Source organism: Falco biarmicus, chromosome 8 (assembly GCF_023638135.1).
Source record: "Falco biarmicus isolate bFalBia1 chromosome 8, bFalBia1.pri, whole genome shotgun sequence".
NCBI lineage: Eukaryota > Metazoa > Chordata > Aves > Falconiformes > Falconidae > Falco > Falco biarmicus.
Window position 1 is genome coordinate 64,277,265 of NC_079295.1, and position 27,908 is coordinate 64,305,172.

General features: G+C 43.0%; 1 protein-coding gene across 1 annotated transcript; it reads left to right on the top strand.

The window, feature by feature from the left end:
* LOC130154227 (organic cation/carnitine transporter 2-like) lies at window positions 1-27,619 on the top strand. The gene is made up of 10 exons (XM_056350124.1): window positions 1-610; window positions 9,789-9,892; window positions 12,900-13,054; window positions 14,387-14,558; window positions 15,535-15,661; window positions 20,060-20,160; window positions 23,383-23,597; window positions 24,886-25,068; window positions 25,563-25,698; window positions 26,317-27,619. The coding sequence occupies exons 1-10, from the start codon at window positions 218-220 to the stop codon at window positions 26,402-26,404; spliced, it is 1,674 nt and encodes a 557-aa protein (XP_056206099.1). The 5' UTR covers window positions 1-217; the 3' UTR covers window positions 26,405-27,619.
* The last annotated feature ends 289 nt before the right edge of the window (window positions 27,620-27,908 follow it).

Below are 27,908 nucleotides of genomic sequence, written 5' to 3' on the forward strand. Positions count from 1 at the left end.
GCGGAGGCGGCCGGGCCGGGCCGTGGCCGTGGCGGTGGCCGTGGCCGGCTCCACCTGAGGGGCCTCCGCCTGCAAACCCCACCCCCGGCCGCTCCCCCGCCGCTGAGGCCCGGCCCATGGCGAGGCGCTCGGCGGGCTGCGCGGCGGCGCGGGGCGGCCGCTTCCTACCCGTGCCAGACGGGCCCGCAGGTAGCGGCGGCCGCAGCTCGGCTGCGCCATGCGCGACTACGAGGAGGTGACCGCCTTCCTGGGCGAGTGGGGCCGCTTCCAGCGCCTCGTCTTCTTCCTCCTCAGCGCCAGCATCATTCCCAACGGCTTTAACGGCCTCTCCATCGTCTTCCTGGCCGGCACCCCCGAGCACCGGTGCGCCGTGCCCCGCGGGGCCAACCTGAGCGGCGAGTGGCTCAACGCCAGCGCCCCGCTGGAGCTGCGGGGCGGGCGGGCGGTGCCGAGCCGCTGCCGCCGCTACCGCCTGGCCGCGCTCGCCAACTTCTCGGCGCTGGGGCTGCGGCCCGGCTCCGACGTGGAGCTGGGCTCGCTGGAGCTGGAGCCGTGCCTGGACGGCTGGGAGTACAGCCGCGATGTCTACCGCTCCACCATCGTCACCGAGGTGCGGGGGCGGCGGCGGGGCGCGCTGGCAGCGGGGGCGCGGGCGGGCGGCCCCGGCGGAGCCAGGGGGAAGCGGGCAGTTACCGGGGCACAGGGGCGGCGCCCCCGTGGCTTGGGGCATGGCCCCGCTGTTCGGTCGGTCCTGCTGCCTTCACACTGAGATCTTCTGTCTGCTTCCACTTGCAAAAGGAACCTCCAAGTGCCTCAACCAGCGCGGCAGCGGTGCGGGAGCTGGTGGGCAGTGCAGGCACCTCACCTGGCGTGTCTGCGGGGCAGGGAGCAGGGTCAGCACAGGGACGGCGCGTTCGGCTCAGAGACCTCTCTCAACTCGGGAGATCGACTGGGTGGTAGTAGATCGAAAAAGGTGGGCAGTAGAAGTCACCCTGAGTTGTGCAGAATGCAGCAAGCTGGCAGCCCTGGTCCGATGCTGTGTCCAAAAGGATCCTGGTGGTTGCTGAGCGCCTGCGATGGCCCTGCTGTGGCCGTGCCCGTGGCTTCTGTCCCCGCACTCACCTGTGGGCCAGCCCGGCTTCGCTGCTGCTCACACGCCCTCCAGTCCGGTCTGCGCCAGGGCCCAACCAGCGCTGCGCCGCCGGTCCCTCCTGTTCCAAGAGAAAGCTGTGCAGCCCCCCACGCTGGGTTCAGATACAAGGAAATGGACTTTGAGGAATACTTGAATTTCAAACCATGTATGGGTTTATTTTCAGGAAGTTGTACAGCCCCGTTGCCTGTTTGTGCCCATGGATAAATTTGACAGAGCTGGAACTATATTTGCTGTTATTTATTGCTTTGCAAAATGGGTGTTTGGATAGTGATGGGTGTGAGTGCTTAATGACCAGAAGCTGATCTGAGCACAGAAATCCTCTTCAGGAGGGCTGGGGTGAGGAAGGGAGCAAGGGAGAGGAGCCACAGCAGCACAGGGAGGCATGGAAGTGGTGACACTGGGGTTGTTGGGAACTTCCCTTGAACACGCGCAGCAAGGGCTTGAGTGATTCTGACAAGTGGCACAAGGCATTGCCTCACCTGTCTCTGAAGAACTGCTGTTTTCCTCGATAAGAAAGCTGTTCTGAATTTCTAGATCCTGGTCATTGCTGAAATGCACTGTTGTGAAAGGCTGAGCTGCTCTTGGGGCAGTGTAAAGAAATTGGCATCTTCTTGGGGCAGTCTCACTTAGCTGAATGTACAGGTTTCATTCCAAGTGCCTTACTGTAATGGTTGTCCAGGCTTAGATGTGGCTTCAGCCAGTACTTTGTCTTCAGAGTTGCTTCCCTGAGCTATGGCCTACTGTAAATTAAGATGTCTTGAGCTATCAGGGTATTGTCCAGGAGTCTTATAATCTATAAAAAACAGGAGCTGCTAACATTTTACGGAGACTCCCCAGAAGCTCTGGCCCGTTGTCTGTATGGTTTGGCAGATGTTCTGTGTCTGTGGGAGGTAGTGTTTGTCTGCCCAGACATCATGCACTGAGGCAGTATTTTTTTTCTCCTTTAATATTAATGCTTCTGAGGGAGTTTTGCAAGAGCTGTGGCCTTTCACATACTTGTAGGTTTTCGGTGTTAAACTTGTTTAATTTCTTGGCTTGGTGCTGCTGGTTTTATGATTAACTAATCTTGTGTTTGGTTGCATATCTCTAACTTGTTGAATAATCATGAGGACCTTTGTCCCAGATTTCCATAGCCAACACTAGGAGGGGGAAGGGGGGATTTTTTTAAAGAAAGCTTTTTGCTGAATCTCTTATGACTCTAGGGAAAGGCCTCATTTATGGTTCTGCTTTTCAGGAGAGACTTAAAACATTCAGTTCCCTCTCAGTTGGAGAGGCTTCCTTTTCTCACACAGGCTAACAACAGTATGTTGTTGTTAGCCAGTCTGCAGTATTTAAACAGCTCCCCTGTAACAAAATCCCTTTCTGTCTCTTGCTGTTTGAAATGCTGTAGCTCAGGGGATAAGAAAAGCTTTACTTTGGCTCAAGAAACCATTTGTGTTGTTCCTATTCCTCCATAAGTCCCATAAAAAAAGAATGTAGGAGTAATAAAAGTTTGTATGTGGTAGTAAACAGAATAAAACTGGAGTAATTAAGGGAAAAGGCTAACTTCTGCCCATTGTGGCTGTTATGGGGCTGTACTGAATAACTGGGAATAGAATTGAGCAGTGGAATTATTAAGAGCATGAATGAACTGGAAATATGATGTGATGAGGAGATGTTAGACAACATAGCAGTCAAAACATTTTAGTCCATACGGGAGTAATTCTTACTTACTGAAACATAAATAGTATACACGTATCCTTTGTCAACCTCTAAAAATGTATTGCCTTATTCATCAGTTTGAAATCAGAGCAGTGCAGGTGCTGTGCTCCAGAACTGCGTGTTTTATGCCTGTTGTGCTCTTAACAAGCTTCAGCGACTGTTTGGCTTTTGCAGAGGAAGGATGCACGTGGTGGGAATTGCCAAGTGTCCTGAGGCTTGGTGCAGGGTTGGTGCTCTGTCATGCAGGGACATGCAGAGAGAGTAAGTTCTAGGCAGTTATGAAGGCTCAGAAGTTTCCATTCCCTGCACACCAGGGATTCAAGTGCCCTGCTGTATTGTCAGAGCCCTGTTCCTGAAGGTCAGTGGGCTATGCCAGAAGACCTTCGGGAAACAAGTGGAGAGTGCAATGGTGACACCTGGAATGACACGAAGAGGCACTGCGATACAGCTGTCAAACCAGAGGTTTCAACGTTCACTCTTTGTTGGAAGGCAGAGAGATGCATTTTTTGCTTTACCATAATAAAAACACAGGCTCATGCTAGACATTGTAATTTATGGAATAATAGAATGGTTTGGGGTTTGAAGGGACCTTAAAGATCATCTAGTTCCAACCCCCTGCCATGGGCAGGGACACCTGCCACTAGACCGGCTTTTCTAAGAGCAGAGCTAGGAGCTGAAGTGTAAATCAAGCTCGTGTCATCCAGGTTCAGCTCTCACTGAACTCTTCATTAGTGTTAGCCACCCCCATGTTATCTCTCATCTTTTAAAACAGGTGCATTCTCTTTCTTTCTGTAGGTTAATAACTGCTTATTTTTGTGGCTGAAGTTCATACTGACAGCTTTTCAGCCCCAGATGCTGATAAAGTTATGGAAAGACCTTTCGGTGATTTTCAAGTATGAAATCTTAGTATTAATAGTCTTGTCAGAATAAGGGAAAAAAGGTCTAGCTTTCATTTAAGAAGTAAATACAAATAAATGTCTGACATGTACAGAAGTACTTGTAAAATACTGAGGTTTTAAAGGTGTGGTTTAAGAAGCACGTCATGCAGGACTCCTCAGAATTCTACAAAGTGCAGGGTCAGAAATGTGCAATTGATATAGTTTAATGGAAACAATGCTCTTTTAGAGGTACCATGGACAATTAATGATAGGGTAATGTTCTCATTATGCTGTCTTTACCTTTAATTTAAAACTCAGCTCGTGTCTCTCAGTTTCTGATGTCTGTGCCTTGTTTCCTTTTTCTCCAGCCATCTCAAAAACCTGATATATGGGGGAGGGTGAAGTTTCTGCACTGGAATTATGAAATATTTGGCACCTTCCTTCCTGTTCTATGCAAGTTTTACCTCTGTCAAAATTTAAAACAACTACAAGGAGAAAAATTGAGCGGAATCTATATTTTGTAGATACAGACCTCTGTTTACATTTAGCTGATAAGCTTTAATGTAACATCTGGAACTTCTAAGTATTTGAAATATACAAATGTATTTTCAGAGGAAAGGGTGTTTAATAACAATCATAGCTTTCAAGTAAGAAGAGGATATTTATATGGGTACGGGCAAGACCAGATTCGAAGGTTATGAGATGGTGAGATTTTTTTGTTGTTGTTGAACCTGCCTCTACTTGTGGAGAGAAGCAAGTGGCAGGAGAGAGTACAGGATATTGGATTAGTTTCAAAAATTTTTGCTAACATTTTGATTTTGAAAAGAAAATATTAGTACATGGAACTATCCCACTTCATTTTTCTATCATGTGTGTTATTCTTGGCAAGAGACGAAAACAGGTTTGGGGGGGGGGGGGGAAGAGTGGGAGGACATGATACATTGTAGCTGTAAAAAAATTCCTTTTCTTAAAAGGCTTTTGCTTGTAACACGGGTGTAACCAAGTAAGGCTATTAAAGTTACTGTGTTTGTCATAGTTCTTCTTTGTTTAGGGTTCTCGTTAATGGTGTTAGGGAAGTGGGAGTTCTCCTGTGGTGGAACAGTTCTCTATAATCTGAGAAACATGCTTTTTTCAAGTGAGGTCTTAAATTATGTTGTTGGTGGTTTTGCAACTACTTCTGTAACTTTCCAAACGTACTTGGTAGTGGTGTGTATTTGGTGGTGGTATGTATTTGTTTGCTGTGATGCTGTATTGCAAGAACTTCTGAAGTTTTGAAGAGCACGCCTGTAATTAGACTTGCAATCTCCATGTTATGATGCATTAAAAATATTGGGCAAATTTTATGTTTAAATAGGATACAAATCTTGTTACTAGCAACTAGAATGTTGTTACTTCCTGGTTTGTCATTTCTTGCAAGATGATACAATTGCAGTGAAAGTGAAGCAGGGTAAGGGACCTGCATCAGTGACTGGATGAGAGCCATTGCAGGATTTACTGTTAGTAATTCATGAAGTGCCAGCTCTCCTTTCAAGGCAGGTGATATTCTGCAAGTGCAGTGGAAGCAGAGCCTGTACACAGGAAATTACTCTTCAGCCCTGAAGGTTTTAAAGTGCCTAGAGATCTTTGGGAATTATATTTTTTACTTGTATAGTGGTATCTTCAGCTGGACTTGCAGCATTCTGTCTGCCTAAACTTGCCTTGCAATTTTTGTTTGATGCTGTTATTTTATGCTTTTAATGTTGTTCCACAGTTTGTAGTTAAAAGAATTCAAATATTTCATCTTGGAGTCTGAATTTTGTTGTGATTGCAGTTTGTATGAAAACTGTAGGGTAGTTTTCTGTTTGGGTAGAGGTGTTATATTAATGTTCAGTTTAGTATTGGAAAGGTGTAAGAAGGAACACAGGAAACACTATTCTAGCAAGATAAACACACTTCTGCGTATGCTGCTTAGTGTAATTCTGGATAAACCTGCATTAATATTTCTTGTTCAGGTTGTATTGTGATAAAAGACTGGAAGCTAATAAAATGTGGTTGGGAAGGACCTTGTGTTTGCGGGAGGGAGAAGATCTGAGGGAGTAGGTTGTTTTTTATTCTTCCCAGTTTTGTAACTGGGCTTGCCTTATAGCAAGAGATTTGGATATGTGGTTCCAGGTAGCTGACTTGCTGTGTAAGAGATGAAGCAGAACTTGGAAAGGATTCTCCTAAAGACATGCTTAAGTGATGACTGTGAATACCTAGGACTGTTTCATACTCTAGTCCCAAACCTGTGCTCGAGAAGTAATGGCTTCAGTCCCTCTGTCTTCTCCCCCAAGCTGTCTGGATTTCCTGGTCGTTTCCATAGCCTGTCTTCTTTTCCCTGTCCCCTCTTTCCACCTGTCCTCACCAGCAGCTGGTATCAGCCAGGAATCGCTTACGGAGGCACCTATCTCCCCATGCATCTTGACTCCAATGTGCAAGTGATTATTGCTACTAGGTGTGAGGCTGCTGACAAAGATGTAACTCAACCTGATGAATTGTTTGGGAAGTAGCTAAAGCACAAAATATCTGCAAGCTGTCTGAGAAAGAAGATAAGTTTAAGCTGCAACAGAGGATGTCCTTTTCTAAAGTTATAATAAAATTGAGTGAGAATGCTATGTGCTGTGCCTTGAGCATTGGGTACCAGTGTTCAGCAGCTCGGTTCTTTGCAACATCAGCAGCTGCTCTTTGAAACAAAGCTGAAATGTTTTCCTCCTGTTTGGAGCCCTGATACCTTGCTGAGGTTAACCTTATCTCATTCACTGGGGCAAAGGCCATTAGAGCTAGCAGGCTAACTCAAAGGACACTAAGAAGTGAAAATAGCACATGATTTTAGAGCACTGGGTCACAGTATACCATGTCCAAACAGCACTGCCAGCAGCATGTTTCAATCAGTAACTACTCCTGGGACACTCGCTCTTTGCAATGCTGGTCTTCTAACAGTAGTACTTTGGTGACTTCTTTGTGGGCAATGTGTAGTTGAGTGAAGGGTGTAGCTGCAGGATGGTTCTGGGAGCCTGCTGCCACCACCACTGACAAGAAATAGTAGACTTTGTTGGTGAGTCATTAAAAAGTTGAAGACTTCAGCATTCGTTTACCTGGGGCAAGGGGTAACAGACCTTAAAATCCCTTTGTTCTGATGGTTGTGCATCTATGGAGTCTGTAAATAACTGGTATTGCACAACCAAAGTCATTTTCCTTGGAAACCTGATACTGAAGTTCACTTTGAGGCCTGGTTCAAACGGTCTTCAGCATAATGGTTCCTAACATTGCTGTAATAGAGTGGACAGAAAAACAAGCTGCTAATAATTGCCATGTTTTAAGGACCAATGTGTTTCCACCTACCAATGCAAGAAACTATTGGCAGAACAGTGCAAAACATTTCAATACCATAAACTTTTTCAAGCAATGTCTCTACCTCAGTGGTCTGAAGAAAATGTTTGTTGCTGGGCACAAGCATGCCAGCATCTGGAAAGCCAAATGTTGCACAGCCTTGTGCCAAAGCACAGGGTGTAAGATGAAAGAAGATTACTAACTTGCAAGCACAGGGTGAGCAGCTGGAAAATAATGACTTATTTAGTAATGATAGATATAAATCACCGAGCTAGATGTTTGGCTAGTTAGATTTTAATTCTGTTTTTGAAGGTGTCTGGCTCCAGTAGCTGATGTAAAGATAATTCTTTGTGAGTAGACGAGTCTTTATTAATACAGAGTTAGTATTTGTGGTATTTATTTTCTTGGTTAAGTGTTGTCATATGAGGGCATATGATAACCACTGAAACCTTTGGCCTGTATAAATTTGATAATGATCTTTTGTTACGTATTTCCAAGTTGCCAAATACAATTTGCTGAAGCTTTCTGGCTGGATTAGCCTCTGTGGTCATCACAGAATTGCCTAAACTTTCTTTAATCTATAATGTAGTACAACTTCTGTTCAGTAAGTAGAGATTTAATTATAAATGTTAATTGCAGATTTTAATCCAAATGTTATTGATAACTATAGTAAGTTACATCCCTTACATGAGTGGTATAAATTTGTTAGCACATTAGGAAGCCACAGTTCTGAAAGGAACTTCCATAATGATGCATAATTGATAGTGTCGGTAGGATTTGTTGGAGCATTGCACTGAGCACTGGTGCTTGTGCTTGAGGTGGTGTGAGGCTGGAAAGGTTTGGGGAATAAGTACAAGAATAATGTCAATGGGTATGAAGTCTGATAGAAGGAGATATTTTTTTCAGGCACGAAACCAGTCAGATTTATCAAAGGAGAGGTTAAGAAATTACTTGCACCTTTTCCCAATTTGTAACTGTATTCATTTTGTTTGCCTCTATGACCATAAAAAAAATAGTAATGATGGACATGAATTCATAAGATAGCCCAAGGCTGGCAGCTGAAGTTACACAAACACCGATGAAAGTGCAGCCAGTATGAATGAGCATCATTCACCTCTAGAAGAACTTCCAGTTCTAGTTCAAAACTGGATGCTCTTCCATGAAATAAGTGGTGGCTCAGTTGAGTTTTGCCTTTGGGATCGCCGAGTGGAAGGCCATTGCTGGTGTTGTTCGTTCAGTGCAAGGTTTTTAGTGATCCTCCAACCTTAAAACATACATTAGGATGTAGTTGTAGCATGAACTGTTAACAGACTGGGGGCTGTGAGGCTCCTGGAGTCAGAGGCATTATGCTAAGGAGGCAGGGCTGACGGACAAAGCAAAATGCTGGCAGGGGACCATGGACAAGGTGTGGATGGCAGAGCTGGGACGTGCAGCAGCTGGGTTTCTTATGGGGTAGATCAAAGCATTGATGAGTGTTCCAGTACAAATTTAAAAAAAAATTAAGAGTAAAACATGCTACACTTATTAATTTGTAATTGGGGGGCAAGGGGGCTTAATTATTAGGGTTAGGGTGAATATCTTTGTTTCAACCTTTTAATACAGATTAAAAGTTTCTGTCCCTCAAACATCAGAAGGGGCCCTGTGGGAGCTGTTTGTGTAATTAAGTTCGGGAGGGTTTGGCCTCACATCAGAAGCATTGGGTGCCTCCAAATTCCTCTCCTGTGGGGCTGCAGCCCCTCCTGCCCCCAGCACGCAGGCTTCTGGGCAACATGGTGGGACTGGGAGAGCACTGGGAACTCCTCCAGCCACAGCATAGCAGTGAGGTAAGGGATGAGGTGTCCCTGCTGGGTTTTGTCCTTCTAATATTTGCACGCTTTTTTCTCCCCAGATAACCAAAATAAAATTAAGAGTCTTTCAATAATAGCTGTTGGTATAGGTACAAAAATAATATAAGTGCTGCTTCAAAAACACCAGACTGAAATGGGTAGGAGATTGGAAACTATTGCAGTCTTCATTTAAAAAAAATATCTTGTTTTCTTCTTCTTCTATTACTACTTTTTTTGTTTTGTTTTAATTTTGGAATGTTTTGTTTGTTTGGTATGTATTTCTATTTGTATTCCAGAGATTATAATGCATGTTAGTTAGGTTCTCAGTGAGGAGTGAACAGTCTCCAGTCTCGTTCAGAATGGTATTAAAGTATTTTTTCTATATTCTCGTTTCCATAGTTCAGTATCTCTTATATTAGAAATGTGAAATTTTAATGGCAAACTTAGCCACATGCAGGGAAGTTTGGAATCTATTCTGACTCCTTCCAAAACCAGCAGAACTGCAGCAGTTTAAGGGGCTGCAGAGCCTTTGAAAGGGACCTGAACCAAGCGCATTATGAAATAATTAGTTACCATCACTCATACACGTGTAGGTGAAATAGCACAGCCATCACCTGTGTAAAGAAAGCCACATGGGTCACAGCTAAAGGTAGTGTTGGGGCTGCAGCTGGATGGTTTCCGAGATGGCTCAGGGTGGTGGCCCTTGCCCATTGCTGCTGGGCATCCCTTGCCGTTACTTTCATGGAGCTGCATCCGTGCAATAGGTTAGTTATTTGTTTCTCTCATGGAGGTTTTCTGTCCAAAGGGTATGTTTTCATCTGGGCTGAGCAGGAAGAGGAGATCCTGTTTGTTAAAAGGCTTTTGTGTTCTCTCTCCTTGCAGTGGAATCTCGTATGTGACGACGACTGGAAAGGACCCCTGAGCACCTCCCTGTTCTTTGTGGGCGTCCTGCTTGGATCTTTCGTATCGGGACAGCTCTCAGACAAGTAAAGTATATACGCCAGAGCTGCTGGCTCTTCATTTGTTGCTGTTTTGTAAGCAATTCTTGTGTGTGAAGTTTTTTGTAAGTGTCTTTCTACAGCTACTAACATGTCTTTGTTCTGTGACTGGCTAATCTGAATGTAGACAGAGTATAGACTAAAGGTCCTGCACTAGAACAGAATGTTACAAAGATTGTTGGTGGGTGTTACCTCTATCTGTTTATTTTTTCAGTGAAATCACTTCTCAAGCAAACTGGTTTTATGCCAGAAAGCAGGTGTAAGAGATAAGTTTCATGTGGAAAAAATCAATCAATGGCATTCTTTTCTAATTACTTTGGACTATGTTCAGAGAGATCCCTAAGGCTTGTTTTCCTTTCTTTGAGGTCAAACTTAAAATTCTTTTTTTTTTATAAACACACATAGCTTCTCTTCCTCATCATCAAATGCAGCATATAAAACCAATGATCTGCATTTGTAGAAGCTGCAAAGCATGAATGCTGTTGAGCTGTACTCCAGAGAACAAAGGCTTCTTTATCAGTACAAACATTTTTTTAAAAATATAAAATGGAGGACACCATTAATTTTTGTGATCTTGACTGTTTGTTTCTTTGGGGTTTTTTAAGCTCATTTTTCCTGATTCTCTCCCTGGGATTTGCTGTGCAATGCTTTGTGTGCTGTCTTCCTGATCCTCAGAGAACATGTGATCCTCTAATTTGCTGATTTACTTGTAGAGTTCCTGTTTTTTGGAAACATAATCCCTATGCCACAAATCTTGTAGCATCATTCAGGGCCTTTATGTTGTTTCCTGCTCATCAGGTTGGACCAATCTTGAGCTTGGAGGCAGTGATCCTTGAAAATGAACCAGCTCTCCTGGACTTCTCTCCAGATCCATATGCTGTTGGATTTTTCCAAGTAGATCCCTGATCAGGCCAGTGTTTGCTCTCCCTGTGATCCTGCCTTCAGCCTTGATCCTCCCCTCATGATCCCGCGCTTCACCATTGCGCAGCCAGCAGCCATGGCTGCTGTCGACCTTTACATCTCCGAACAGTTCTCCCTTGTTCACGAGCTTGACATCCACCAGTCTCTCCCTTTGTCAGCTCCTCAGTCATCTGCATTAGGGAATTGTCATTGATGCGCTCCAGAAACCACCTGGGTCTTGTCCTTCCAGCAGGTACTGGAGTAGTTGAAGTCCCCCATGAAGACAGGCTGAGAGCGCTGGGGTTGTTCAGTATGGAGAAAGGGCTCCGGGGAGACCTTATAGCAGACCTTTCCGATTTAAAGGGGCCTACAGGAAAGCAGGAGAGGGACTTTTTACCAGGGCATATAGCAATAGGACAGGAGGGTACGGTTTTAAACTAAAAACGGGTAGGTCTAGATTAGATATTAGGAAGACATTCTTTATGGTGAGGGTGGTGAGACACTGGGGCGGGCTGCCCAGAGCAGCTGTGGGTGCCCCATCCCTGGCAGTGCCCAGGGCCAGGCTGGACGGGGCTGGGGGCAACCTGGGCTGGTGGCCGGTGTCCCTGCCAGTGGCAGGGGGTTGGACTGGGTGGTCTTTAAGGTCGCTTCCAACCCAGACTATTTCTTGATGGCCTCTGCCTGTGAACACGAAGCTTGCTGTGGTTGTCTGAAGAATGCCTCTTTTACCCTTTTCTGATCAGGTGGTCTGCAGCAGACACCCATAGTGGTGCCACTGTTGGTCTGCCTGCTAATCCCAACCCATAAGCGCTCAGCTTACTCATCATCCATCCCCAGGCAGAGCTCCATGCTTTCCAGCTGCTCTCCCATGTGAGGGACAATATCTCCTCTTTGCTATGGGGAGTCTCCTGCCACTTCATCCTGGTGCTGCTGCAGGTCTCGGATGCTTTGTTCAAAAGAGCTCTCAGCCCCTCCGCTGCTGCAAGGATGCTGAGTGTCTTCCATGGTCACTAACGAGCAGGTGACACAGGAGCTGTTCTCCTGGTGGCAGAAGCCACCAGCTTCACACTTTCACAATCATGGGAGTCTCCTGCAGGTCCTTCACAGAGTGACAGAGATCCTCACCCCGTGCAGCAGCAACTAGCTCATGGTCAGGAGTCTGCTCCAGCCAGGCTGCCTGCGGTCTTCTGCTGCCGCCATCTGCCCATCTGGTACGGAAAGCTGTGCAGCAAGCCTGTGCCCCGCACCTGGCCAGGCACGACATTGAGACTGACAGGATATTTTGCAGGGTCCATTGTGAATGCGTCATGGCCTGCCCGAGGCTTGTGGCACCAGCTCGAGACCCTCTGCTTGAGTCTGACTTTGGAGTGGGGTGGACGTCCTGTCACAGGCTGCAAAGTCTGCTTATGTTGTGGGGCTGCCTGGGCTAGGACATCAGCACTGACCCTTGTAACAGCTTGATGGGCTGGGTTTAGTTTAATTACTTTGGTTTGGTTTGGTTTTTAATACTTCACTGATAGAACTGCCAGAGTCCCTTAAAATTGTTTCTTTTTTTTTTACGAAGTGGAATGAAGATTGCAGCATGGGATCACTAACTGATAATAGCATCTTACAAACCTGAGTTTTACTTTTCAGAAGCTTTCCTTTCTTTTTTTTTTTTTTTTTTCCCACATGCTAATCTATGTCATACTGTGTGCTCCTTAGAGGACAAGGAGCACCTAATACTCTTGCATTTTAAATATTTTGCTCCCAGTGATTTGTTTCCCTGTTCATCCTATCAGTAAGAAGGAAATAGCATTACAGCACATACTTAAAGGCAACTTAACTAGCAGCCCTTAGAATATTGTTTTCTCTGGGCCAGTGGATTTTTTCCAGTGTATTCAGAATAGCTGTGCCCGTGTCACGTTTCCTGAACCTCTGCTTTCTGCAGATATATCTCCCTAAGTATGCGTGTGAGTAATCTTATTTTTCTGTTTCTGAAGATTCATTCATGCTATTGTATAATCATGTCTTTTTTTTTTTCTTTTTTTTTCTTCTTTTTTCCCCTTTTTTTTTTTTTTTTTTTTTCCTCCTCCTTCTAATCTGTCCATGGAAGGTTTGGCAGGAAGAATGTGCTCTTTGCAACTCTGGCAATGCAGACTGTCTTCAGCTTCATACAGGTCTTCTCTACCAGCTGGGAGATGTTTTCAGTGTTCTTTGTGCTGGTCGGCATGGGACAGATATCTAACTACGTGGCAGCATTTGTTCTTGGTATGAAAGTCCTGCTGGGCACAGTATGTGTTCTTCCGTCTTGTGTTTTTCCTACTCCTTTTCAGTACTGGCTTAGGTTGATGGCTTAGGTTGATTTGTTTTGCCAAGCAGCACTGTTAAGAGTGTGTCCTTACTATGCATGGATGACTTGTCCTCTCCTTGGACATTCCTAGTTGATAGAGGTGCAATCTGAATTAATTCTGTGGCTTACCAACCTAAAAAGCAAAATGACAGAAATCAATTATTTGAAATAAAGTCCACCTTCTAGCTGGAGAGATGTATAAGACATGATTTTTCAGGGATTTCTATTGTCCATTTTGGGGCCTAAATGCCTATTTGATTTAAAGACTTGCAAAAAAAATAGTAGAGTGTTATAAAGTCCTTTAAACAGCCTAGCATAAAAATTTAAATGACATAATGATTCTTGCTTTGTAGATCTTCAGTATAACTAAGGCCATATATGATCATGAGAATGTGAATTACCTGATAAATCTGACATTTGAAAAAAAAAAAGGTTTTTTTCATTAATGTTATTTACAGTGACCTCACTGTCCAAAGTACCAAATGCTGGCAAGAAATTCCTTTTGGGCCAGAGAAGGCCAGTGCAGCCGTGAAAGCAGTGTTCAGCTAACCTCACTGCACACATCCTGCTGCAACATCTGTAATCTTCTTTGATTTCTGTGGAAAGAAGGAAGATTATATTTCTTTCTATGTTTCTTGATTTGCAGGTCCCAAAGCATTTCAGAGGGAAGCACTGACCCCTGTTTGTGCGTTTAATTCCACTGCCAGTAGCCTGGCCTTTGTTAGTGATTCAACGTGAACTCCACGTGTGTACACCGAAAGAGTGTGAGGTTTTTTGGCTAATAGCAAAATAGTCTTTTAGAAGGTGATATGGGTCAGGAGCCTAGTTTAGGCATCTCTGAATTATTCTTTAAAGAAGCTGGTCTTTCTCCATGAGCTGGAGAGGACCTGATAGAGATGAAGCTGAGGTTAACTGTTGTGAATGTTTTGTAGTATGTCAGATGGTTTTAGCTCCTCAGGTCAAGTGTGAGATTCAAAGAAGATAAAATTAGGCAAGTATTAGCTACTTTGAGTTACAGAAATATTGTATGGCCCAGTTCTCTTCCTTCTATATGTAGAATGACCTGGGTTGATGCAGGATCACTGCGTGAAGCAGTTCTGCGGTGCCTCTAAAACTGGATGGCAGACCACGCTATATACTGGGACTATCAGTGCAGTATGTTTCAAAACCAATTCTTAGAGGTAGTTTTCGTAAGTTACTTGGTTGCTATTAAGTTAAAATACTAATCTTCACTCTGCTGTTTTGAACAGGCACTGAAATTCTTGGCCAGTCAATTCGTGTGCTGTTCTGCACACTGGGCGTTTGCATATTCTATGCATTTGGCTACATGTTGCTGCCGCTGTTTGCTTACTTCATCAGAGACTGGCGGATGCTGCTGCTGGCGCTTACTTTACCTGGGCTGCTCTGCATCCCGCTCTGGTGGTGAGTATAACTAAGTTAAAAGACTTTAGTCTTTAGAAGCTCTTGTCTGCAGATAAATTTTAAGATCCAGACTCCAAGCCAACCAGCCTTTACCAATGACATTCAGAAATGGGCAGATGAAGAACGGACATTGTGTCTTTTACTCTTCCCAGCTGTTTAGCTGCAAGTCCACAGCTTTGTGGGTGATCTGATTCATGCCTGGAAAGCCTACTCTTCATTTTCTGTAGGCTTCTATAGAATTAAGTGGTGTACATGCAAATAATATAAAAAGTCAATAAACTGCATCCTTCTGCACTGACCTGTAATCCATAAGCTTTTAAAAGCAGGCCTGAACTGAGGGCAGGAGAAGCCAGTTGTTTTGGGAAGCTGGGCAATGCTAGGGTGACGTAGAGCTGACAAGCTACAAAACAGGACTTGCGTATCTGTGAGACTTCGTGTTTTCCTTCTGGTTAATGAGGTACTTCTAGGTGGTGTGTAAAGTTGAAGTGGTCCACACGGGGGTGGTGTTTCTTCACGTCCACTAGCATTTGTGTTGGAGATGCCATCCCGTTTTTTAGAACATTCAATGACTGGTGAATTCTGCTTTCTGACTTGCCTTTATGTGACAGTATTTACATTTAGTAATTTTATATGTGTTATTCTCTAAGAATATGCCTCTTAACGTACAGCGTGCTGCCTGTGTATTCACATTTCTGAATTTCTTTAAACTGTTTTCCTGTGCTTTGAAGATTTTTATTGCTTTTTTCAGAGTCATTGCTAATTTCCTCAGTACTTCTAAAGCCCACAAACGCATTTTAGTCTGCTCTTGTTCAGTATACTAGTCTGCTCTTGTAAATCTGATTTCTGTTGTCATTGCTCTAATTTCTGCAAGATGTGGCAAGTTTTGAGATTTTCATGCCTGGAACAATGTGTATTGGTGTCTGCAGCAGTGCTTTCTGTGGAAATGTAGGCTTGTTATTCTGAACCTTTTCTGCAGGGTCATTCCAGAATCTCCACGGTGGCTGATCTCCCAGGGAAGATTTCAAGAGGCAGAGGACATCATCCGAAAGGCTGCAAAAACTAACGGCATTACAGCCCCAGATGTAATACTTGACCCTAGTGAGGTAAGATTCATTTAGCAGTCCAGTTGTTTGTTGGACTTATTAATGACTGTGTAAAGTTATTAATTTCCAGATATGACTTAGCAATATATTACTTCTCAAATGGGTAAAAGGTCATCCTTTTTCTAAAAAGCAGAATACCCTTTCCCCACAATTCCCTTGGGAATGACAACATGCATTCTAATGCAAACATCTTTTGGATCGGTTTACAGCTGCCTCTCTCCTTTTAAACTCTAGTTTTTGTGGGAGGGTAATGAATTTGAGGTACCGGTTGCTTTGTGATCCAGATACTTGGGCTGAACAGATTTTATGCTTGTGCAGTGTAATACAGTTCTATAAAAGTTTAACACAGAACTAATCCTGGCCAGTGGCACTGAAAATAATGTTAACCTAGTTCATACTCAACTCCAATTTCTACTCCATGTTAAGGAAAGCAAAACTCGAGCATCTTTCAGGGTGGTGTAGCTAGCAGTATCTTTTCTTTCCTATCTATTTCTTCCAACATGTTTGTGTTCCCTCTGGGTATCTCCCCTTTGTCTGAGCTGTTTGGTGACCTTAAGGCATAGAAGCAGTTCCACACTCATTCAAACGTGACCTGCAAAAGTCAGACAGACAAACTGTTTGCATAATCCGGGAGAATGGACGCCTCTTTTAGGCAGATCTGTAGAATCTGTCTGGGCAGTTGCCCAGTTGTGTTCTGGTTGACAATTGACTTTGTCCTGTCATTTACATGAAAATCTCTTGCACACTCACTTGCTTTACAAGGCTTCTGTAACAGGCTAAAAGGGGAATGGTTAGCCTTTAGACTGTAGTGTGTTTGCTGTTGAGATTTAAATAGCTTCACTTGGGTTGAATTAGCTGAGGGGCAAACCTACCTGTTTGTGCAGACTTACTTGTACATGGTAGGATAGAATCCTGGTCTTGCTGGAACAGAGTGAGAGTGCCAGGAAAACCCAGACCTTCTTCTGATAGCTTTTCCCCTAGATTTTCATTAGAATGTGGCTTTTTCCTTTTTTTTTTTTTTTTTTTTTTTTTTCTCTCCTTCCTTCTCACGCCCATTGCCAGCACTGCAGCAGAACAGAAAATAAGCTCTGGCTACAACATCTGCTTAAGGTCACTGTCCCTGGAATTCTCTGTCTCCCATTCTTAGAAAGAAATGCTGCTTTGTTTGCCGTCTCTGAATGGGACTGGATTAGAAGCAGCAGAAGGCAGGGGCAGGAGTGGGGATGTTGCCGCAGGGAACACTGGACAAGGGGAAGAAGTGCTGGCTTCTGCCGCAGGGTGGGCTGGAGTATGCGGTGCATGTTTACAGGTAAATAGTGGCACATCAGCTTTCAGAAACGCAGATTAACATTCCGACACTCAAAGGAAAATGAGCTCCACGAACAGGCATTGTTTGAATGCAGAACTCCTTCCATCTTTTTACTTTTTAAGGTAAAAGTAACGCTGTGGCCAAAAAATGTGTGCAAAGCTTCTCTACATCAGTGGTCTGTTTACAGTGTTCTTGTCTGCTTTCTGAAGAGCTCCAAAGCAGCATCTCTTTTGAGTTTTTAGGAAACATGTTTATGCTGCAGAGAGGTTCTCAGAAATCCATCTGGCCCTTAGCCCTCGTGCATTTGGAATGTGAGTTTTGGACAGAGGAGCAACCCCAGCTCGTGTTTGGAATGTTCCTCAAACCCGTGCAGGTAGGGAGCAGCACCTGCGGTATTTAGACTCCAAAACCAGTTAGGATCCAGCAGGTGACTGGTTGCAAACAAGCCATGGAGCACAAATAGGGCCTGGTTGGTTGAATTATCCCATATGAGGGGGATGGAAATGTTTGCTTGATAGATTTAATGTCAAACCATTGTTTTGCCCTCAATGCCCTTCTCATAGCTTCTTGTTCTAGCTTGTCCTGCTAAGGATCATCTTGTCTGCTTATGGCTCCTAAAAGGCAGGGTTCTTTTTTCTCAGCAACTGTGATGCTGAATTTTAGTGTTCCTGGTTTTGTTTTGTGGTTTGTTTGGGTTTTTTCTCCATTTTTTTGTTTCCTGTTTGCTGGTTTCTTGGCAACAAATAGTGGCAGAACTGGAGAGTACTTAGGAAAGATCATGTGATTTATGAGAAAGGGCTGAGAGCTGTAAAGCTGCCTGCAGTCTGTGTGGGGGGAGGTTTGTCTTCAGGCAGAGTGAAAGCCATCAGATGTAAAGAACTGTTTACTTTTCATAGAAAATGAAGATTTATGAAAACAAATACACTGAAACTTGGTGTACATGAGCATCAGGTTGTTATTTTATCCTCCAGGTCTTCAGAACAGAGTATCACTCGGGAAGAATTTTCGCCTGACTTGCAGGGGTTACATGAACTTCGTGTTCCCATTAGCTCAGATAAAGTTTAGGAGACATTGAGGAGATAATGTATATTTTGACTTGAGGGGCAAGACTTAAGGGCCCCAAATCAGTGTCCGGCAAGTAGCTTGCTAAAAGAAACTTTGCTAAGTGAATATGGAAGAGAGGTTCTTGAGGAATGAAGTTAAACTAATGGTTGCTTTTGTCTTTATTGGTGTGTTGTGTCCTGGAATACATCCAACTACTGCTGGACCAGCCTGGTGTTTTAAGGAAAAAAGTATTAAATAAGCTGAACTAATGCAGAATAGAGCATGGTATGTTAGTCCAGGCGGAAAGTGTTCCGAAAAGTGTAAAGTAGTGAGTAATTGCATTCTTTTGAAACTACAATTATAGTTTACTTTTGTTGAGAACCGTTTGCACATACCATGAAAAAGTACACAGTGCCAACAAAAGGCATTCAGTCTTTAAACATATTAAAATTTAAGTTGACTTTCTCAGGTCACGCTGACTTAAAAAAGTCAAGGGAGAACATAATCTTTGTGTACGGTTTATTGTGCTTGCACATAACAGGTCTGTCAGGCAAGAGTGATTCTTCTAGTTGTGCAAAGAGGAGTCTTTACTTAAATATTGTGTCTTGGCAGTACAGTTCAAAAATTGTCAAAATTAAAAATGTTTCAGTATTACCTTTTTCATTTGATAATTTTGAGCTGCTAAGATGGATGCTTATTTCTTCCTTGGTTAGATTTCCAACTGTTGATAGTGTCACAGATTTGGATAGATACAAAATATCCTATCAGAAAAAAGAATTTGTGGAAGATTGTAAGATCAAAATCTTGTTAATGTTCATACTGTAAGACTGTTAAAAATACCATTAAACTGATGAGTAAGTAGCCTGTGATAAATCCTGAAAACATCCATCTTTTGTGAAAAATGTGACATGCTCAGAAAACTGTGGTTCTTCAGCCATATAGTGTTTATCACTTTATCAGAGTTCAGCCATTATCAGAGTTGATAATTTGAATCATTTAGGTTGGGAAAGACTATTTGATCATCAGGTCCAACCATAAATCTAACACTGCCAAGTCACTCATCCTCTTAAATCACCTTTTACATATTTTGAAAAATCTCTCCCTTGTTACCCCTTGTTAGGGGTCTAAATTAATGTCCTGATTTAAAAAAAAAAAAAACAACAACCTTAAATGATTTCCTTTTTTACAATCTTACTGAGCACAAAACTTGTTTGCATGCTTCATGGATGAGTATCTTCCATTGTTTACATGGAAGTGGTTTTATATTGAGGAGCTAGAAAGTTTCAAGGGGAAAGGAGAAGCTTGCTCTCTTTTTGCTTATATTCTTAGAAGAAGGTCTCAAAAACAGGCTGGATGATGATGGGGACTCTTCAGCTCATTAGCCGGTTTGTCTCAGTTTAAATACATTTCTGTTAGGTCCAGCATGAGGAGTCATTTACTAAATCTGTCCTGCTGCAGTTTAATCTTGTTATTTCTTGCCTTGTCTGCAGTGAACATGGAAGGACAATTTATCACTTTTTTTTTTTTTTTTCTGATCTTGGAAGACCATTTAAGATGCCCTTGGTCTTCTGGCCCTTAGGCTAAATAAACCTACTTCTACAGATCACGTTTTCCAAATGTCTCATCATCCTTGCTTTCTTGTCTGAGTGCAGTTGATTTCCGTGATCCTCAAGGCACAGTGCTGTAAACTGGATGCAAGAACCCTGCCAGAAGCAATATATAAATCATGAATTAATGCTGTTTCTTTATAATTCAAGTATAAAAGTAACAATGAGCAGTTGTTTTGTGAAGCCTTGGGCAGAGAAAACTTACTAATTTCAGCCTAAATTTTAAGTGACTTTAAAACTTTCTTTCTTTAACTTTAAAACTACTTTCACAGGTTGTTGGCTCTTACAACTTATAGGTGTTTCATTGAAAGTGAAGCATCTGTTTTAGCTCTGCAGTGTATGAAAATACTGATGTATAAGTTGAAGGGGGACTTATTTTCACAATAATTCTGGTTGCAAGAAGTTAATGTTCCTGTGGTTGGTTGGTTTGTTTTTCAGCTGCAAGATTTGAAGTCCCAGAAGCAACAGACGTACACCATTTTGGATCTAATGAAAACCCGAAATATCCTAACAATCACAATTATGTCAGTGATTCTTTGGTAAGCAAGTGCAGTTCAGGTGTATGTAAGCACAAAAGGAGCAAAACAATTGAAAACTGCTTTTTGAACACTTAAGGTATTCTGAAGAGATATGGACAAAACCAGCTCAAAAACCCAATGACCTGCTGGGTGAAGGAACCAAATTGTTGCAAACATGGTTACGTAGGTTCCTCATTTCAGTAACAGTCTAGAAACACATCTGGATTGTTACTTCTGAAGCAGTCAGACATATCCTGAATTGAGTAAGAATCAGATCAGCTGGCAGTGATGCATGGGAATCCTGCCTGATACCGGCCTTGGGGAGTGCTCTGCTGACTGTAACAAAGTCTTTTAAGAGGAATGAGTCATGCCCTGTCTTCATGTCCCCCACCCCCCCCACCCCCGCCAGAGATCTACTTCCCAGGGGTCTAAACACCAGGAGGCCTGACCTGGGTGGGGAGAATCTTCCCATCTCTTTTTCAAAGCTGTCTTTGAAGTTCTAATCTGAGATTTCCCTAAACTTTCCTGCTAGCTTCTCTGTCGACCTGCCATCTTCAGCTTGGTTCTGCACTAGCTGAAGTCATACTTTATGCTCTATTTGATTAAATGGTTGTTATTTTCCTGTACTGGGAATGTCAGTGAAGCTGTAATTGCTTAGAAAAGAGGAGATGGAGAGGGTAACTTAGCCTGCCAGAGGCCATAAAAATGAGCTTCTACTAGTGCATGTACCTACAGTGCCCTAACCAAGAAGGTCCCTCAAGTGCTTTTGGAGCTAACTAAGTCTATTTGCTGCCTTTTTGAACAATGTTCCTGTGCTTTAGTGAGGCAAAGCCCTGGAGTTCAGTCCACCAAGCTGCCAATGCGTACAAGCCAATGTTGCTTTTTGGGTCCAAGGATGACTTGGCTAATATTTAAGCCAGATTCCCTTGCCCATCACCAAGCACAGTGTTACAAACACACTGAGAAAGGAACCTGAGCAGAAAACGGCTCAAAAAAGAAAAGTAATATTGCTTCTTTGCAGAAATGTCAGTACAGTTTCTGTATACTGTTGTCTTACCTCCAAGACCAATTGCTGACTCTCACCTTTAATTGGAAATGAGCTAGAGCATTAAGTCTGTCCTAATTCTAAGCTGCATGGAGTAGATCAGCAGCAGGTTCCTAGGCACAGCCGATTTTGTGTCTCTGGTTGTAAAAAGCAAATGCAAAACCTGTTTGAACAGCATTTCTGGTAGGAGAAGGCATCTGAGAGAAACAGTAATGTGGCAATATGTAACCCATTCCATATGCTGAAGGGCTTTTTACCACATGGTAAATGAAATTTTATGATGGGCAGGAAGCGTCGAACATATACAGCTGACTTACACAATCTTGCCTCCTCTTGCAGAGGAATATTCAGTGATTTGGGAAATTTTTCCACTCTTTTTACCTTGCGTATCAGTTGCCGAACCTCCTTTTAATTAATTTCCAAAAATGAAAGTATCTTATGCTGACTCACAGCAATGTTTTCCAGCCCATGGTATACTGATGGCATATTTTGCGTTATGAATTGACAGAGCTCATAGAAGAAGCTCTGTAAAAAAGCACGCTTGCAGATAGCAATAAATCACTTTTATGCATTGCTGAGTGTTTTGTTAATTTTGAGTAAGCAGCAGGCCTTTAAACTAATCCCTTTGCTGGGTTTTATCAGGGAAGAGGAAGTTTGGCTTCTTGTCACCCTGGGATGTGTAAATACCATTAAAAGTTTTCCTAGAAAATGTATCAAGGTTTGCCAATGTGATAAGCTAAGGCAAACTGCTACTGAAAGTGGGTTCCAGCAAGCACCGTTTATTGTATATATAAATAACTCCTGGGAGCACAGGGCTGGACATATTGCACAGCATTGTGGAAATCATCGCCTAACTACCCTGGAGGAGAATAGCTTTAGCTGGCAGGGCACACAGCAGCGGAGCGGTTACCCTCAGCTGTATGACTGCATGCTTTGCCAAGCACACTAGGCAGGCAACTTATTTTAAGCAATTGGACTGTGAAGGCTCTTCCCATGTGACGTGAGGAAGAGCAGATCTTTTGTCAGCGATCCACTTCATGCTGTACAGTGATTTTTCTCTGGGTTCCGTTGTAACATAGATGCTGAAGGAGTTGAAGTGCAGAGTGCTCTGTGCCTCAGTGTTGCACCTGAACTTGATGTCTTGATCTGGTGCCCATTATTTCCTTGTTTACCATGTGATACTTGGTGAAGCATAACCTTCTCTTCCCAGCATCTCCCAAGACACAACAGGATTTGTCTCCAAGGCCGGTTGTGTGTTTCCCTTGATCATGTGGAACCCAGATGTCATCTAGCAGCAGCACAATTAAGATGGCAGTGTTCCCAGCCCCCAGGCTCTGTCCTGCTGCACTGACCAGCCCAGGCACTGAGGCATGCAAACGTGACTTGGATGCTGCCCAGCCAGCTTGGGGCACAGCAGAGAAAGTCCCGGATTGTTTGGGTCTGCCAGGATGCCCTACTCCTCCTCTCTGACTTTATACACAAAGCATGGAGGGTAATGATCCAGAAACAACGTTCTCCACCCAGAACTCCCTGGTAAACATGATAGGAAGCTACTGTAGGCCTCGGCAGCAGTGAAATTCAGTAGTCCAAACTTTCAGCCAAAGGCTGTAACCACTAGTAATGGGAACTGCTGTATCATTGCATGAATGATCATCACTTATCTCCTGGGGTGACCAGCAGTACGGAGGCTTAGTGAGAATTAGGCAGACCCTCTCCATCAGCACAACTAGCAGAGACAAATGAGATGTCTTAAAAGTCCTTGCAAGGTCTGAATGGGAGTGGGATGGACAGTTGCAAACTCATGCAACGGCATCAGAAAAGAAGTATGACTTCTGTAGCTGCAGGACCATCCAGCACCTATGACCATGGACTCGTACACCTGTGCCTCAGCGAGGCTAGCAACAGCTCTGGAGCTACCCGGTTCTGTTAATGCTGAATAGGATATTTTTAGGTTTTTTAAATATATTTTATTCTTTGAATTCAAGAGCAGCTTGAAAGGTAAAAAGCATCAGGACAGTTTAATTGTTGTCTTGCTGTTTCTGAAGTCAGCGCTTGAGCTGCTTCGGAGCTGAACAAATCTGGCAGATGCTGAGTTTGCCTTACATAGTGATTTCCGTGTTTGAGAGATGTAAGAGAAGGTCATGGCAACCTCAGGAAGAACAGAAATTTGTCTGATCCTGTTGTTCTGCTTCTTTCAGGATGATAATCTCTGTCGGTTATTTTGGACTTTCTCTTGACACACCTAACTTGCATGGAGATGTCTATGTGAACTGCTTCCTCTCGGCAGTGATTGAAGTTCCAGCCTACGTTATTTCCTGGCTGCTGCTTCGAAATCTGCCTCGACGGTATTCAATGGCTGCTGCGTTATTCTTGGGAGGCTGTGTTCTTCTCTTCATTCAGCTGGTGCCTTCACGTATGGAATCATTAGTTGATCTCAAATATGTATGATAGGTGAAGTGCAGTACCATGCACTGGGCGGATGTGGAGGAAAAGTGTCCTGAGGGGACTAAATACAGGTATCATGTCCTGTCTTAGTCCCTCTTCCTTGGTTCTCAGTGGTGCTGCACAAGGAGCTCACACAACATGTCAATTCAGATGCATTTTTAAAGGTGGGTCATTGGCTCTGTGATGTGTTGGGATTAGCATTGTATTCCAGTTTTGCCTTGAATGTACATCCCTGGCGAGGTGCCCTGGTAAGGCCCAAGTGTAAAACCAGGACTAGACCCACCAGAATTTAGTAACTGGAGGTGACCAAAAGGCTGCAGAACTTCCTTCCCAAGCAGCTGTCAGTGACTGGCTCTTGATGTTATATTCAGGGGTTGTTACTTATCAAAAACGCTTCCACAAAGAACTTACTGAATTAGTGTTGTCAGTTAACTGTACTGAATTAGTGTTGATAATTAAAATAATGGTTGGCAACTGGAAAGGAGGACGAAATAACATTTATTGGATACCGAACCATATGCATCTTTAGGCCAGTTGGATTAATAGCGTTACAGACTCGTTACTGATGATGTTAAGTATGGGGGGTGGCGTGGGGTGTGTGGTGTTGCTTAGCAGTTGTTTAAAAATCAAAGAATAAACAAAAGAGAATGTGCAAGAACTGCCTTGCTTATTTTGTACAGGTGATGTATGTGTTGCATTCTCTTTAGGTTTTGGGCTTTTTTCTTCTGTCCTTTTGAGTTGATCGGACACTGATGCAATCTGTTTTGATTTTCAAATTAACTATCCCAGTTAAAGTCAACCCAGCTTCCTGTAATTCAATTATTGACTTGTAGCTAGGAATGTTAATGAGCAACCAGAGCAGGGAACCAAAAATAACTTGTTTCAATGTCTAATTTTGTTCGTTTTACTAAAAAGGAGTATATGTCGTTGTTTGCAATAGCAGGCCCCTGAAATCTGAGAGGACCTTTCCAGTTCTTGTTCTGTTCTCCTTATTTTTTGCTTGGCAGGAAGCCTCATGCTCAAGAGGAAATGAAAGTTGAGTCCTAGTAATTTAAAAACAAAAAACCCAAAACACTAACAAAAAAACCCATCCAAAAAACATTAAAAATGTTGCCCATGCTTGTAGACATGTACAGGGGAAAAAAGACACCAGATACTGGAATTAATTGGGCAGGAGTTATACAAATACAATGGAATTAAGAATTACCATGAATTGGCAGAGCTGTATGGAAGTCCTTGCTATGTTTTGATTTCAGATATCCGTGCACTATCTATTCTGCTGGTGATGTTGGGGAAATTTGGGATCACATCTGCCTTTTCGATGGTTTATGTTTACACGGCTGAGCTCTACCCAACAGTAGTGAGAAACATGGGAGTTGGAGCAAGTTCTATGGCCTCTAGACTGGGCAGCATCCTCTCACCTTACTTCGTTTACCTTGGTAAGTTAACTAGTCTGTGCAGGGGCAGGGGAGATGGTGGTGGGTGGAAAGTGATGCTGTTTACCCAGATGAGTGTTCTGCCTCTGAGGGCTTTTGGGCTTTTCTACTGTTCTCTGTTTCCAGGTCCAGGTGTCTTGTGCAGCTGCAGGTAAAAATAAGGTCTCAGCATCTCTGAGGATTGATTGTAAAGGAGAGAGATGGCCTTTTGTGCCCTGTTGAACAGGTGCTCTGAAGACTCACAATGCTACTGACTCAATAGGGACAGCTTTTATAGCTATTGTTTCCCAATAGGAAACTCTTGAGTTCCTAAAACCACGTTTATAGCAACATATGCTTTGAATGCCAGGCTGTGAGGGGGGGGGTTAGTTTGCTTGGTTTTTACTGAACACATAAATCTTGGCAGGATAAAGCCCTGTATCTAGGTACAAACATTATCAGAGACTTAGAGCTGATGCTACCTTTTTTTTTTTAATTTATGTTTTTTATTCTGCTAGGTGCCTATGATAGATTCCTGCCTTACATCCTGATGGGGAGCCTGACTGTGCTGTCAGGAATTCTAACTTTATTTCTGCCAGAAAGCTATGGTATGCCTCTTCCAGACACAATTGAGCAAATGCTGTTGGTGAAAGGGTAAGTGTCACTTTCTGATCTTAACACACCTTTTCTCTGTTCCAAGGAGTGGACTTGCTTGGGTATTGTCAGAGTGAGGGGCTGGTTTTGGTAGTGTAGTTAATGCTCCGTTGAAAATATAAGAGCTTGGCTGGAATCCTGGTCCCTCTTCCCAAGTGTTTATGTTCGTATGTACATCTCTTGGCTCCAAATTTATTGTTTTACTCTGAGGACTGAACAAAAGCACATATGGGAAATGCATTTATAAAAGTGCATTGCTTCGTAAAGGTTTAGGGACACTTTGTGGGTTATAATCTTATCTTTCTAGGTTCTGAAAATCATATAAGTACTGGTGAAGGGCTGAAGTCTTCCTATTTAGTTCAACTGGCCTAAGAAGGCATTGAGAGCGTTTGGCCTTTTGCCATGGCTCTGATTGAAAATGATACATAATCATACACCTGGAGTAAGAAAGGGATCTGTCCAACTCAAGTCAACAGGGTATTAAAATTAGGAGTCTGTAATGTCAAGTAGGACTCAGGATATCAAAGATATTTTCTTCTCTGTTCTCTCATCTTTTTTTTTTTAAGTTTTCTTTTTTCTTTCTTTCTTTTTTTCTTCCCCCACCCCCACCCCCCCCAGATTAGAATACAGACCTGCCTCTAATGGCACAAGGGATTCCAAGGAGGAAGAAGAAAATCCAGAGATTTTTAAAAGCACAGCTTTTTGATGGAACTCCTGCGTACTTCCTGGTGGACTCAAAGTTAAATGGACTTTTCTTCTATAATTCATTCTAGAAAGGGCTAGTGGCCACACTTTGTTCCTGTAATTTTAACCTTATTTATTAATTTAAACACTGTGTTCCGTACATTCTCTTTTTATATGAACATACATACTATATAGCCTTCAAAGAGATTTTTCAGCCACAGTTGTTTTAATGCAGTAGTACTATGGAACAATCTGATCAATCCTTTATAACTTTTAAATGTATAGTTCAGCTGAAAGATACTTGAAAATGAGTTCAAGAGCAGGCAGGGTACATGGATTCCTCAGTGAACCTTCTCCAGAGCTAATGCACATCAAGAACTAAAAATTGCCAGAAAAAGCTGCTAATTGGGTTTGAGTCCTTGACTTCTGTCTCTGGACAGAAAACTTATTTATTATAGTTATTACAGTGAAGGTTATGAGAACATGCCTTTGTCTGATCTTAGACAAATTGCTTTGCATGTGCTGAATTTGTTAGGGAATTCTGAAAGATGCAAAGGAAGATTTTGAGAATTAATTCTAACTTGATACGTTTTAACTGAACATAGGTTGAAAGAGTTGTCTTGCACAAACTGTTTGTAGCACTGAAGTTTTGCTCACAAAATTCACTTGATTCCAATGCTGGTTTTCAACTGTACCTGCATGGTGAAGTTGTTTACATCCGACCCTGGATGTGGCCTGCTTCCAGGCTGGATTTATTTTAAATTATGCAAAAGGTTTCATCCATCTGTGGAGGGAGTGGTGTTAGTTTGGGGTTCTTCCCTTTTTGACGTGTGGTGAAAGTTTGTCTAAATTGTTTTAATGTCTTCTGTGCAATTTGGATGATGGAAAACATTCTCCTGTGTTTGTTCTGTGCCTTTTGCACACGTGCACATACGCACACAAATAATATATTTGGAGATAAATGTTTGTGTTAATTTATGCCACTGCATTGACCTCGTGGTGGAATGTACTGAGAACAAAATTCAGAATGTATTTCTGACCACTGGTTCTCAATTCTCAAGTGCCAACTGTGTGATTGCTGAGGTCTGTTACTTCACTTAGCTCATGTAATTGATGATTGTTTCTGAATTGTTTTTAAAAAAATCTTGTTGACAAGCTGCCAAGAAATTGTTCCTTGGGTTGTGGAAGCACCTGTGGCATTGCCTGTGTTTCTTTAAATACATACAATATATATGTACACCCAGTGTTCATTTGTGCTGTTGCGACTATCCTTTGACAGATGTGAGCAGTGAAAGATTTCTGTCTTGTGGCACTTATCTGTGTTTTGTTCTGTCTTGTAGAGACTTGATAAACAGAACGTAAACCTTTGTAGCCAAAGCTGTTCGGGGCCTTACTCTCTGCTGCGGCAGCTGCTCGAGGAAGTTTGGCATTTTCCTGCTGTATTTGAGTACTTAAGTGGCATCGGCTGGTTCCAGCCTTTTGTTAACCAAAACCCATATTCTGCCCTGGTAGCTGGCTCCAGCAGC

Bases quoted from the DNA above. Each gene is read 5' to 3' on its own strand.
- LOC130154227 (XM_056350124.1), top strand. From the start codon at position 218: ATGCGCGACTACGAGGAGGTGACCGCCTTCCTGGGCGAGTGGGGCCGC. The intron at 20,161-23,382 runs GTAAGCAAGTGC...TGCTTCTTTCAG, and splicing joins ATTATGTCAGTGATTCTTTG to GATGATAATCTCTGTCGGTT. The intron at 23,598-24,885 runs GTATGGAATCAT...TTTTGATTTCAG, and splicing joins CATTCAGCTGGTGCCTTCAC to ATATCCGTGCACTATCTATT.